This window comes from Coptis chinensis, chromosome 6 (assembly GCF_015680905.1).
Source record: "Coptis chinensis isolate HL-2020 chromosome 6, ASM1568090v1, whole genome shotgun sequence".
Classification (NCBI taxonomy): Eukaryota; Viridiplantae; Streptophyta; class Magnoliopsida; order Ranunculales; family Ranunculaceae; genus Coptis; species Coptis chinensis.
This window is the reverse complement of record NC_141461.1, coordinates 51,541,657-51,555,969: the sequence shown is the minus strand read 5'-3', so window position 1 is coordinate 51,555,969 and position 14,313 is coordinate 51,541,657. Positions and strand designations below refer to the sequence as shown.

Genomic DNA, 14,313 nt, shown 5'->3' with positions numbered 1-14,313 from the left:
ATGATGGATAGTTGCCTGTCGAGTCCGGAGGTCTTCGCAGATAGTGTTGAGCGAACCCATGCCACGATGAATTACGGCCATGTGTTCTGCATCTGACCAACACCTCTCCAGGGCATCCGCATCAAAACAAGTCAAGTCCTCCTCATCCTCCGAGGCATTCTCATTTCCCCCATCCTCCTCGGCGTTCTCGTTTCCCCCATCCTCCTCGTCCTCTACCCTATCCTCAGGCAACCTCCAAACTCGTTAGACACACTCCTTATAGATGCGAGGATTTCGGTGTAGGGTGATGTAAGACCCATCGGGCCTGAGCTGCTCTTAACTTCAAATGATCTTAGTTATCAACACGGGGAGAGGTGCAAATGGACTTCCCTACTCCCCTAATCATGCTAAGCAAAACTCCAAGATCTGTAACTTCGTATTTCTGCTCCGGAGTATCCATAAAATATGGAGGCGATTCGGTGATGTCCCCGACCTTCTCCTTCCCGGGATGTTCCGACCAATCCACCGAAATGCAGCCCGGTTGGTTGGTTTTGAGGATGCCCGGCGAACACAATCGCGATCTCATTGTAGTTCCCTTCGAATCGCTTATGTTCATCAACGGCTCAACCCTATTATATTGGGACTCCCCGCGTGACATCGGATGGATTCTAGGCGGAATGCCTAGAATCTCACCACCAACCCAGTAGTTACCTCCTTCCTCCTCTTCGCCACCATAACAAAAATTCTAGTCCCCTCCACCTCCTTCGTGTTGTAAAATCGTCGAACTAAGTCTTCGTGGTAAAAGGTTTCAGTCGAGTACCACAAGCTATTCCAGTCTCTACTGATCATTTCGTCACCGTAAAACGGCGTGAAGTGGTCGCCAGTAAAAGCTTGCTACGGAAAAATTCGACGTTGTTGAGCCATTTTAGTGTTTGGAATGTAGTGGGGGTTTAAATGGGATGTGGTGTTGGAAATTGAATCAACCGACTGAAGCAAACAGTGGTGGTGGCGCGACAGTTCACAAATTTTTTTTAAATTTTCGTGGGTTTTGGTGATGTAAGTAGGTGGATTTGGTGGGGGTTTGGTTTTTGAGAAGATTTGTAGCGGATTTTTGATGGTTGGCGTGGGTTTAATTAGGTTTATTGTTAATTTCTTTTTTTTTTAGGTTTGGAGCTTGGTGGGCGTTAATGGTGGTTTTGAGAATATGAACGCGACTGTTGGGCGAAGGTAAGGGCGCGGGTGTGCTGTCGGTGGGCGCGGATTGGGCCCAAGCCCAATTCAAAATTTTGAATTTTCGATTTTTCGCGAAACTTCAAATCACAATAGCCGCTTCGTTACCGGTCCGATTTTTGCGAATGAGATATGAAAATGATCAGGAGAGAATTTCCAATCCAATGATCCATAAAACACTCTATTCCGACTGTGGATCACATATAAGATAGTGGAAAATGCCTCGAAGTGCGTGCATGACATACGTTATGCAAAGGACTGAACTCTAAATTCATGATTATGTCAACCCGGATCGAAATACAATTAAACGGCCTAAGCAACTGTAATGGGACATAAACATTCTAGGACGGAAACACGAACACCCCACCCCCAAACTAATTTTTTTACAACAAAGCTTAGAAAATTTGTTTTTTAGCAGTGGGTCTTTTAAAGTCAGATTTCCGAGACTTCCTAGATTTCTATGTTTATTTTTTATTTATTTATTTTTTTTTAATATATATATATATATATTGTTACTTTTTAAAAAGAAAAACAATAAACAAGAAAGACATAATTCACCCCATAGAGAAACATGACTAAAAAATCCGAGAAAACATGCAAGAGTGGAAAACGTGAATTATGTCAAACGTGGACTTAGGATCTGGTACTTACAGCCACACACTCCGTAGGGAGGCCCCGGTTACTTTAATGGTGCACTCACCAATATATGGAAATGAAAGGAAATGCACCAAACACAAAAGTTGAGTCGTTTATCGCCGATACTTTCGAGACTTTATCTAAACATGTGTATGAACATGCAGGTTTATCATATATCAACAACCGAAATAGTTGTGGATCATTCCATAAATAAATATCACAGAAAACATATCCAAACACAATCAAGCACCAAGATTTCCTATGACGCAACCTAGTGAAATGAAAGCGAAGTCGGATAACCCTATTACGTAACCTAGCATGCACCTTCTTTTTCATTTTTGAACGAGTGGGTGTTCTAGTAAATAAGTGTGGAAAAGTGAATGGTTGTGGAGAATATGGTGGATATGGATAAGTTGTAGAAGGACAGCATGTAAACAATGAGGATGTGGGTTTAGCACAAAACTCATTCATGGTGTGTGTAGGGACTGTTTCAAGTCTGAAAATGAAGGTGTCAAATGCTTTTGTCTTCTGAATTATTTGTTTACTAGGTGGATTTAAAAAATTATGAAGCACAGAAGAAACAAAAGGATCGAGTGCAAACTCGAGATTCCTTTGAAAGGGTGGAAGGAGGGAAGTCGAGGTGTATGTTGTGCAAAGTAGTTCTTGATAGGGTGATTCATCACCTGCTCTAAGAAACTCATCAAATTCCTCATCTAGATTGGTCATATCCTCGTTACTATAATAGTCCTCTACATCTTTGAGAAAGTCATCTATCTCATCCTCATCCGTAATATGTGTATCGACTAGTGGAGGGATGGAAATGTTGGAGTCTGAACTTCCAAAGGAAAGAAATTTGGGCATATGATTATCATGGAATGTGTTGTTGAAATAATCTCGAGCAAAGCTCTCGATCATGCTAACCTCTCCATCCGTAGACGAATCGGGTAACTGTGTCTTTGTTTTAAAAACATTGACTTCAAATGACAAGATGGCCAAAAGACATGGACATTGAACCATCAGCGCGGAATTAATGAGCGCGTTTGGCGGTTGCTAGGAACGGACGCCCTAAGATGATCGGGACAGAGTCGTTAACGACTTATGTATCGAGGATGACAAAATCAGCCGGATAGTAGAAATCCTGAATTTTTACTAGAACATTTTCGACCACACCCTTAGGATACTTAATAGACCGATCGCTAATTGCAATGTCATTTTAGTGGGTTGCATTTAAATAGGCCTATTTGTCTATACAAATAAAACGGGAGTAAGTTAACACTAGCCCCCGTGTCTAATAACGCTGTCGTCGTTATATAGGAATCTCCTAAGGTGCATTGTACAAGATGGGATCGACCAAGGTCCTTGTACTTAATAATTCCATTATGTTCGATAGAGTTGGGAATTGTTCCTTAAAAATCGTCTTTTGGTATATTTGTCTTGTCTTTGCCTAGTAGTACACAACTCCTTAAGAAACTTAGTATGGTGTGGTAGCTTTTAATAGCTTCGAGGAAGGGAAGGTTTATAGTTAGATTCTTGAAAACGTCCCCTAATCTCCTCATAATTAGTATCCCTAGTTAACACGGCTAATTTTTGTGGAAACGGTGGTTTCTTTCTATATTTAGCAATAGTATCACCGGATGTTTAACCGTGGCTTTTCTGTTTCTTAGGTTGTGTTGTAACCGGTACCTCTACAGGTGGTAGGCTCTTCAGTTTCTATTTCGTATCTAGTAAAATAGCGGTGTAGGGGCTTCTTGGGGGGACCTATAGGCATAGTTACTTTGTTATCAACCACTCTGCCGCGATCGAGAGTGGTGGTGATGGCCTTTAGCTCACCTACATTTTCATATTCATTACTAGTATTATCGGTTACCTCAAAGGCTGTACTTGTTGTTTTAGGATTAGGTATTTTGTGACTTGGAAACACACCTTTGGGTTGGGCTTTATCTTGAGCCAACTGTTGGGTTAAATTATTAATGGATTGTAGAAGCTGTTGGTTAGATTGAGCCATGGTTTGGAAAAGTTTTTGGCTCACTTGTATGCAGGTGTCAAGACGATCCGGTTGTGTGGGCGTAGTAGTCACGGGTGGTGTGACTGAAACTATTTCATGTGAATTATTTATGGGTAGATTTTGACAATTATTATTTACCGGAACGATACCTCTATTAGCATTATAATTATTATAACTACCTTGACCTTGTGCTTGACCTTGTCGAGGTTGCACTTGGTTATTATAATTATTAAAATTACCCTGACCCTGTCCTTGTCGTGGTGGAGCTTAGTTAAAACTTTGTGTTGGCCTAACATATTGATTATTGTACCCTGGAGGTGTGACGTGTGGGTTATTTCTCCAACCAAAGTTGGGATTTTGTCTCCAAGGGCTTAGGTTCACTATTAATGGAACAAGCCCTGTTCATAGGCTATAGGACGATGGAAGTCGGAATGCTTTCGGGGCTCAAACGAAAACTACATGGATTTGAATTTACATTCATGACGGGGATAGGCTTTTGTTGAACCGAAATGGCCTCTACCTTTTTAGTGAGTGATTCAATTAGAGTTTTAAGCTCGGGATCGTGTTTAATTTCAAACATATCGGCGGCCTTAACTGTATTAGAAGAACTAGCGGAGCGGTGGATATCGTCACTACCCCCCCAGTTGTTATTTCGCTTAGTTTGATCCTCTAAAAATTTATAAGCCTCCGAGGCTCCTTTGCTTAAGAAACTACCCCCATTCATTATGTCAAGGACTTCTTTATGGTGGTGTAGAAGTCCTTTGAAAAAGGCACGAACTAACGTGTCTTTCGCTAAGTTATGATGTGGACACTCTATAAGGAGATCGGTGAAACGATTCCAAACCTCTGAAAATGATTCATGAGGATTTTGTCGAAAAGAAATGAATCTTGGAAAACATCTCATCCGTCTTTAGGGGTGGGTAAAAATGTTCCATAAACAAATTTGAACAAGTTTAGCCCACGAGTCCACAGAATTAGGCGCTTGGGCAGTTAACCAAGACGCCGCCTTATCGGCTAAGGTGAAAGGGAATACCCTTAGTTTAATTTGTTCCGCACCAACCGTAGGATGGTGGAATGTTGTTAGGACTTGTTCAATCCTACGCATGTGCTGATAAGGTTTTTCATGGTCTAATCCATGAAAAACGGGTAACAAATTAAAAATATTTGGGGGGATTCAGAAATCCCCCACTGGGTCTGCTAGACCGATGCAAGATTTGGGGCTATCACTCAAGGCTTTGTAGAAGTTAGAGAGATGAGTCTCTTCTTCGTCGGGCATTGTGTCAGGTGATGTGTGTGAAATAGTAGCTAGAGGTGTAGTGGGTGGTATACTAGATAGACTTGTTTGTTGACGTTGTTGTGTAATTACGTTCGGTGTTTTTGTTCGGCCAGACCTTAATCTCATACAAGGCTAAAACCAAACTTAGCTAAACACATCAACACTCCAAACAATTCTGATATACTAGTATAAACCTCTAACAGGAGATGCGAGGTGTGGAAAAAAGGAATACCTGATTGCGTCCATGCTTCGATTATGAATAGCGTCTTGTTTACACGTGTTCAGTGTATATAACAAGTTAGAACACTGAAAAACTTGAAAAATCAAAGTTCGAATCAAAACCGTAGAAATCCGGAAAACTCTAGCTTAGGGCGCGGTCGCGCTCCATGTAACTTCAAGTTACAAATGATTTAGGGGTCGCTTTCGGTGTTCCAGTTTATGGGCGCGAGGCCAAAGTAATTTCTCGGGGACTTTTCAACGATGAAACGAAAACCCACAAAGATGAATCAAACAAGGGTGGGTGGGTGAAATGGGACTTTAAGAAAAGTACTTACACTACAAAAACAATGCGAAAGTGAAACTAAGATGGCAGCGGCGCCATTTGATAAAACATAAAATGAATGGTTTACCTACGAAATGAACGATAAAACTCAAAACGTAAGTAAACTAAACTATCTTATGTGCCTATATTTATCAAAGATTTCTACTCTCAATCCTATGAGATATAGTGGAGTAGAGTGATTCGTTCCACTCCTACTCCTTCCGCATGCTGTGTTCTCTACGTATAAGTATTCTTAACTCTAAAGTCTAATGAGAGATTTACAAAGTGACAACTAGACTACGATGCAACTACCCACAAGATGCAACTAGTCGATTATCAGAACAACTATGGGAATGCTACGTTGATTCGATGATAAGGAGTTAGAAGGGGGATTGATTCCACCTTAACTCAACTTAATCCTATTAACGACGAATCATTGTAATCCGAATTTGAACTGCTTCGCAGAACAATATGGTTCTCCTAATCCCTAATTACACATGGCATTTCTACCAATTCATAACTAGCATGTGAACGATTAAACCCATTCTCATGGTGAACTAATCGTTTCTAGATTGGAAAGGAAATTACGACGACTCTACGATAATCGGAGTCAAGCTTTCATCAAGGCTTCTCAACCCCCTCAATGGAGGTTTAGCCGAGAATCATTACGCAATCATTTTCAATTAAATTAAAACTAAACATACTATAAAGAATTGAAATTTACTAATCTAAATTAAACAATAATTAAAATCTAATTAATAACTAAGAATTGAATAACAAGTAATAAATGAAATCAGGTCTAACACAATGTAAATGACAAGAATCGAAATTGACAAAATAACTATTTTATTTATCTAATCAATCAAGAATAATGATTCTAAGAGTTTAATCTAAAACAAGAATTGAAATGGAACTAAACTTAATTAATCTACTGAAAACTAGATCTAGAATTATCTATATGGTTTTTTTGGTTTTTATACATTCAGATCCAAAAATCGTGCATGGGCTTGGAGCCATGTTTTGGGCCAGAGAATCAGGCCCAAAACCCAATTCTTTTAGTCCAAAAAGGCCTCTTCAGCTGTAGTTGGCTTCAATAGACTTTTCGTCCACTTATGCTCCTCTGATTGGGTCAAGGCTTAGACCATTGGAAAGCTCTTTCCGAGTCGGTCATTTTGACATAAGTTAGGCCCAATTCCGAGGTCTGAGTCCAAAGATACGGCCTTCGGAAGTTCTACTGACTTTGTGTGTTGTTTCTGCCCGCGTCGACTTTTCAGCTTTTGAACGGGCTTTAGAAAGGCTTTGTCTTCTTCAATCTTGGCCTTTAATTACAGAACTCCTTAGCAACCAACCTTTGCTTCTTTATCTCGACTAAAGTGGCACATTTCTGCACATAATGGACTTTGAACCTCGGAATGCATAAAAATACGTAATCAGTGTTAACTCTTAATTATTACTCACATAATTGGTCTAAAAGTATGACTGTTACAGGGTTAAAACTATAGTTTTAGGCTCTTATCACACATCACATACATTTGGAGGATAATGCGAAGACTTCACACGAACCTCAGCATCACTTGAACCCTGCAATGAAAGAGGTGGTCAGGCAAGAAGTCTTACGGTTGCTCAATGTGGGTATCATATATCCCATCTTTGATAGTGAATAGGTAAGCCCTATTCACGTAGTTCAAAAAAAATTAGGGGTTACCATTGTGCGTAATGCTACTGGTGAATATGTTTCCACACGAGTTCCTATGAAATAGAGGATCTGTATTAACTACAGACACTTAAACACCATGACACGAAAGGATCACTTTCCTTTAGTTTTTATAGGTCAGATGCTCGAACTCCTAGCTAGTCATGCTTATTACAGTTTTTTAGATGGCTACTATGGCTATTTTCAGATCATTATCAATCCTAACAACCAAGACAAGACTACCTTCACATGTCTTTTTAGAACATATTCTTATAAAAGAATGCATTTCGGCCTTTGTAATGCTCCTGGTACCTTCCAGCGGTGTATGCTTCATACCTTTAGTGACATGGTGGAGCATTACATGGAAGCTTTCATGGATGAATTTTCTATCTATGGAGACTCTTTCAGTGACTGTTTGTCTAACCTTTCCAAGGTGTTGACACGATGTAAGGAAAAGAATCTTTTTTTTTTTTTTTTTTTTTTTTTTTTTTTTTTTTTAAAAAAGTTAGGGTTAGGCAGACCTCAACCTGTATTTAAAGTGCAACCTAACCTCTTTGGTATATCATACCCCTAGCATCATCCTCCACTATTACATTTAACTCATACTCAAGATGAGGAATGCTATAAAAGATGCTTAGATTCTCACAAGGACTAAACCTATCCATTATAATACTTGCCTTAGCCAGCCAGTCAACTACTTTATTTCTCTCCCTATACACGTGGGAGACTACAACAGACTCAAACTTCCTCATGTTCATTTTGATCATAACAATCCGGTCTAAACAATACCAAGGACATATCTCCACCTTGTTGATCACTTGAACTGCCCTTAAGGAATCAGTTTCAACCATGATGTTCTTACAATTTATGTATTGAGCTGCCAATAGCCCAACTTTAATTCCTTTTAGCTCCTAGACTATAACCGATCTTAGACTAGAGTGTCCCATGTAGATGAGTAATGGTACTCCTTCATGGTCCCTTAGTACTCCACCACATCTGGCTCCTTTAGCATTTACTGCCCCATCTGTGTTTATCTTTATCGTGCCAAGAGGTGGTTTCGCCCATTTCCCTTGTACTGGGGTTTTTTGTTTCAGCAAAAGGTCTATACCGACACTGTTTGTGATCTTCCTGGTTTTAGGTGAGTATTCTGCTTCCTTTATCACTTTCTGAAGATAATTTCTCATCCTTTCAATTATGTCTCTAGAGAGAGTGTCAACAGAGTGTATTTTGTTCTTGAACTTCCTGCTGTTTCATTCGTTCCAGATTCCATAGACTGTGGCACAAACAAAGGTTCTGACTATCTCACTAGCCACCGAGCTTTTAAGACTAATCCATATAATACTCTGTCATTTTAGAGTAGATTCACATATAGTTGCTTGTAACCCCAGTCGCTGCTTTACTGCTACCCATACTTTGCAAGAATACTCACAGTTGAAATAAAGGTGTTTCGAATTTTCTGGATGGGCCTCATAGAAACAACATCTTGAGGAGGTGAGAATCCTCATGTGTATCAACCTGTCTTATGTGGCTAGGCACCCTGCAAATAGTTGCTAGGTTATGAACGAGTGCTTTGGAACTGTGTATTTACCCCAAACCAACTTGTACCAATACACCTTCTCTATTACCTTTTTATAACCATATATGCAGATTTAGTAGTAAACTTACCACTATTGGAAGGTGTCCACACAACTAGATCTTTCCCTATGTTGGGGTTGACTCTCGTCTGCAAAATGTTCACTTTTAGTTCACCATCTGGTAACTATGCTACCAGCTCATTCCATATACCATTGGTAATCAATACACTGACTTTGGCGTCATCAAGTATGTCCTGTAGCATGTTTCAAGCTTGGTTGTTGTGGATTAGCAGTTTTGAGGACATCCAAGGATCTTGCCACAAGCTAGTCTCCTCTCCATCTGCTATCAAACATCGAATGAATTTTCTGGCAGTGTTTCGGTGCTTAAAAATGCATCTCTAGGCCCATGAACAGTCTTGTGGTATCTTCATGGTCCAAAAGTGCTTACTCCTTATGTGATATTCCCAAGTCCACTTTGTCTATAAAGTTTCCTCTTTACTCACCACTTTGAAGACTTGCCCACAATATGTAGCTTTGTTCCACACTCTCGGTCCATAATGCTTAACCCCCCTTCTGACTTGTGTAATCTCAGTTTTGCATGACTGGCTTTATGCATTTTAGCTTGCATGGAAACTCCAGCCAAAAGAAATCGGTTGCATAGCTTGGCCACCTTATCAAGTACCCCCATAGGCAAGATGAAGGTCTTAGCCCAATAGATGTGGAAAGAAGAAAGGATGGATTGTATAAGCTGCAATCTTCCTGCATATGATAAAGCACTATTTTTCCAATTAGAAATTATGATAGTGATCCTTTCAATCAAAGGTAGGCAGTCCTTGGAGCTTATTCTCACAGAGGTAAGAGGTAATCCAAGGTACTTAACAGGAGGAGTAACCTTCTGAATCCCTAGCAAGTTTGCAAGAGCAAGTCCATCATCCTCTGTCATACTACCAGTGAGCATAGTAGTTTTCATGGAGTTAATCTTGAGCCTCGTAAGAGTGGAGAAGCAATCAATAGAATCTTTTACTACAGTAATAGATGATGCTTCCCCTTTATAGAAAAGAAAGACATCATCTGCAAAGCTCAAATAAGTGATGTCGAGTCTTCTACACTTTGAATGTGGGGCAGTACTTCGTGAGTTCAGACCCTGCTTTAAGAGACCCCCCAGTAGTTCCATGATCAACACAAATAGATATGGAGATAATGGGTTTCCTTGCCGAATCCCTCTCTTGCCTTCGAAATAACCTTGTGGGCATCCATTCACCAATACAGAGTAAGAAGGAGAGGTGAAGCACATGGCAAGCCATTTGATGACCCTTGGGGGAAACTCAATTTTTTTGAGGACTAGGATCAATGTTTCCCAGCTGACCGTGTCATAGGCTTTCTGAATGTCAACTTTGATTGTACATCTCTGGGGACCATGCTTCCTTGTATAGCCTCTGAGGAGCTCATGAGCTAGTAGAAGATTGTCTTGGATACACATTCCAGGGATAAAGGCCGACTGATATCAACTCTTCCAGGTGAAGTTTCATCCTGTTACTTAAAACCTTGGCAATACATTTGAAAGTAACATTACAGCAAGCAATCGGTCTATACTCATCAACCTTATACACAATAGATTTCTTTGGAATTAAACATATAAAAGTATCATTGGTACCTTTGTGTATATTGTTATTTTTGAAGATTGAATGGATAGCTCTAAGGAAATCACTGCCCACTATGTCCCATGTTTTCTTGTAAAAGAAAGCTGTATAACCATTTGGGCCCAGAGCTTTAGCATCTTCCATGGAGAAAAGAGCTTTCTTGATCTCGTCATCTGATATATCTTCAGAGAGCATATCTGATGTCTCTTGATCCGCCACATTTCTAACAGGAATCTCTTGTAACAGAGCTTCAGAGCAAATAGCTTGGGATTGCATGTATTCCCAGAAGACCTTGGTAATAATGAATAAAGGCTTTAGAGACATCGACCCGTTCATGTTTTACCCCATCCATATTAGTCACTGCCTAAATGGAGTTTTTATTCTTCCTTTCCTTCATAGCTTGATGAAATAATTTATTACCTTTATCCCCAAAGTCAAGCCAATCATTTTCTGCACTGGTTTTTAAATCCATAAACTCCATCTCTATCAAGTTATGGTTTTAAATTGGGAAAAATGTCATTTTATGGTTAAAAGAGGAATAATGCTAGGTCATATTGTATCTAGTAATGACATAAAAGTAGATAAGTCAAAATTAGAAAAAATAGCGTCTCTACCTATACCACGGACTATCCATGACATTAAAGCCTTTTTAGGCCATGCAGGTTTCTATAAGCGTTTTATCAATGATTTTTCAAAATTAGCTAGGCCTTTAACTAATCTGCTTTTAAAATATGCCATATTTGATTTTAATTATGAATACAAATAGGCTTTTGAAATATTAAAATCCTCTTTAACATCTACACTGATTATATAGCCTCCCAATTAGTCTAAACCTTTCGAACATATGTGTGACGCTAGCGATTATGTTGTTGGTGCTGTGTTAGGCTAGAAACTAGATGATAAGTCCACTATTATTTATTATGCTAGTAAACTTTAAATGATGCTTGATAAGAGTCCAAAACTGTAGTTTTAACCCCTTTAACAATTTCGATTTTGACCAATTATGTGATTAATAAGTAAGAGTTAGTACTGTTATCGTGTTCTTATGCGTTTCAGGCATTGGAGTCGAATATGTGTAGAAATGTGCCCCTTTTACGAGATAAAGGAGCAAGGGTTGGTTGCTAAGAAGTTCTATGATAAAAGGCCAAGATTCAAAGAGAAAAAGCCTTTTTAAAGCCCGGTCAAAACTGAAAAGTCAAAGTCAACGCGGGCATAAACAACACACAAAAGTCAGCAGAAAGTTTGAAGGTTGTATCTTTGGACTTAGACCTCAGAATTGGGCCTACCTTATGTCAAAACAACCGTCTTGGAAAGAGCTTTCCAATGGCCCCAGCCTTAACCCAATCAAATGAGCAGAAGTGGGAAAAAAAAGCTGTTAAAGTTAAATCTAGCTGAAAAGCCCTTTGTGGACTGAAGTAATGAGGTTTTGGGCTCGATTTTCCAGCCCAAAACAGGCTCCTCAGCCCATGCACGATTTTGTGGATTTGGTCTCCTCCATTTAACAAACAAAGACTTAGCTCTTAAGTATAGTTAGATCTAGATCAGAGAGGAAGTTTTTAACTTAGTTTTTTTTTACTAAGCAATTCATTGTGTAGTTAGTTTGAATTAGTGAATGATCCAAATACTTAGCTTTAATTCATTAAATTAGTTTATATAGATTAATCTAATTAGTTGTCAATTCTATTAGTTGTTAGAACAAGTTTTGAATCTTAGAATAAAATACTTAGTTTATATTTTCAATCTTTAATTTCAAATTCAATCTTGCATTCATAGATTTAGTTATTTTAAATTGATAATTAGTATTCATAATTTTAGTTCTAGATTAATTTGAATTTCAGTTGTAATCCATTTTGAATCTTAGACTATTGATAAATTAGATTAAGAAAGTTAATTAGTTATTCAATAGTGACTTGTTTTGATTGCTCTTGTTTTAGGAATGATAGTATGATGATTTAAGGATAAAACCTCCATTAGAGGGGTTTGAGGAAGCCTTGATGAAACTTGATTGTTGTTAGCATAGAAATTGGTTGTAAAAATCTATTCTATTATAGAAAGTAATTAGTCCACCATGGAATGGGTTTGATTGCTTCACATGCTAGTTATTAGTTGGTAGAGATTACCATGAAAAATTAGGGATTAGAAACACCCAATTGTTATGGGAAAGCATTTTAATTCGGATTACGACATTTCTTCTTTAGTTTATTAAGTCGAATCAAGGTGGAATCAAATTCCCCTAATTCATTATCATATTGTGAATTTAGTATTTCCATAGTTGAATTATCGTATCTTGATTAGTTGAATTACCATCGTAGTATAAATTCCATTGTTACTCTCATTGGCTTTGATAGACTGATTATCGTAGTTAACATTGAATTCTAAAGAACTAGGAGTGGAATGAATTCTCTACTCCACTTATTGCAATAGCATTGAGTGTGTAGAAAACTTTGATAATTAATCAAGAAATTAGGTTTAGTTTTACTTACATTTGAGTCTCGTTGCTTATTCATAGGTAAAACTATTAGTTTACCTTTTATCAAATGGCACCGCTGCCATCTTAGTTCTGTTTAGAATTGTTTTCATTAGTATTTTTAGTCTTCCCAAAGTCCCATTAAACCCACCCACCCTTGTTTGGTTCTAACAATGATTGTTTGTTTCAAAAACTAAAAAAATTTCCAAGGAAAAGCCTGAGCACGTCCTGCGCCAACCCAAGGCAAAGTTTGAGCGCCCCCAGCGCTGACACGCCTGGAACTCGAGTTACACAAGGAGCGCACCCACTGCCCATCCAAGGCAAAGTTCGAGCACCCCCTAGGCTAACACGCCTAGAACTCGAGTTACACAAGGAGCGCGAGCTGCGCCCTATCTAGGCTACTTGTGAGCGCGACCCGCACCCTCTTTTGAACAACCCGATTTTCACCGATTAGTACAAACTTCCATTTCTTCAAGTTATTCAATGTTTCTAACTTGTTAAATACACTGAACTCGCGTATACAAGACGCTATTCATAAGCGAAGGAAGGAGGCATTCAGGTACTTCTTTCTTCCACTTCTCGCATCTCCTGTTAGAGGATTTATACTAGCATATCAGGGTTGTTTTGACTGTTGTCGTGTTTATTTAATATTGGACTTAGCCTTGCATGAGATTAAGGTCAGGTAGAGAAAAAATGATTAACGTAATCTATCGTGAACGTCAACACACAAACCTATCTATTATAAAACACACTAGACCTGAAATAATGGCTTAAGAAAGAAAGTCTCCTTTCTCTGACTTTTACAAAGCCTTGAACGACAGTCCAAAATCTTGCATTGTTCTTGCAGACCCAGTGGGGGATTTTCAAATCCCCCCAAATACATTTAATTTGTTACCCGTTTTTCATGGGTTAGACCGTGAAAAACCTTATCAGCATATGTGTAGGATTGAACAAGTCCTTACCACATTCCATCATCCTTCGGTTGGTGCGGAACAAATTAAACTGAGGGTGTTTCCTTTCACCCTAGCCGACAAGGCGGCGTCTTGGTTAACTGCCCAAGCACCTAATAATCAGATGCACAAATTCCTTTTCGTTGGAAGTTCCAACTTCGACGAGAACTCCCTGGAAGTCGAGGAAGATTTCTTTTGAGCCTTTTGCCACTCTTCCTTGCCACCTCACGAGTCCCTCCCTGTCAACATTCATTCATCCCTTGACGTTATGACGGAAGATAAATTTTTCACCCTCTATCCCAGTGATTCTTTTGACCCACCT

The 14,313-nt window shown here is 39.0% G+C and overlaps 1 protein-coding gene across 1 annotated transcript; it reads right to left on the bottom strand.

Moving 5' to 3' along the window:
* Positions 1 to 9,433: 9,433 nt before the first annotated feature.
* On the bottom strand, positions 9,434 to 10,108 carry LOC147493586 (uncharacterized). The gene has a single exon (XM_086567870.1). It carries the CDS (start codon positions 10,106 to 10,108, stop codon positions 9,434 to 9,436), a length of 675 nt encoding a protein of 224 aa, XP_086423996.1.
* Between the last annotated feature and the right edge of the window lie 4,205 nt (positions 10,109 to 14,313).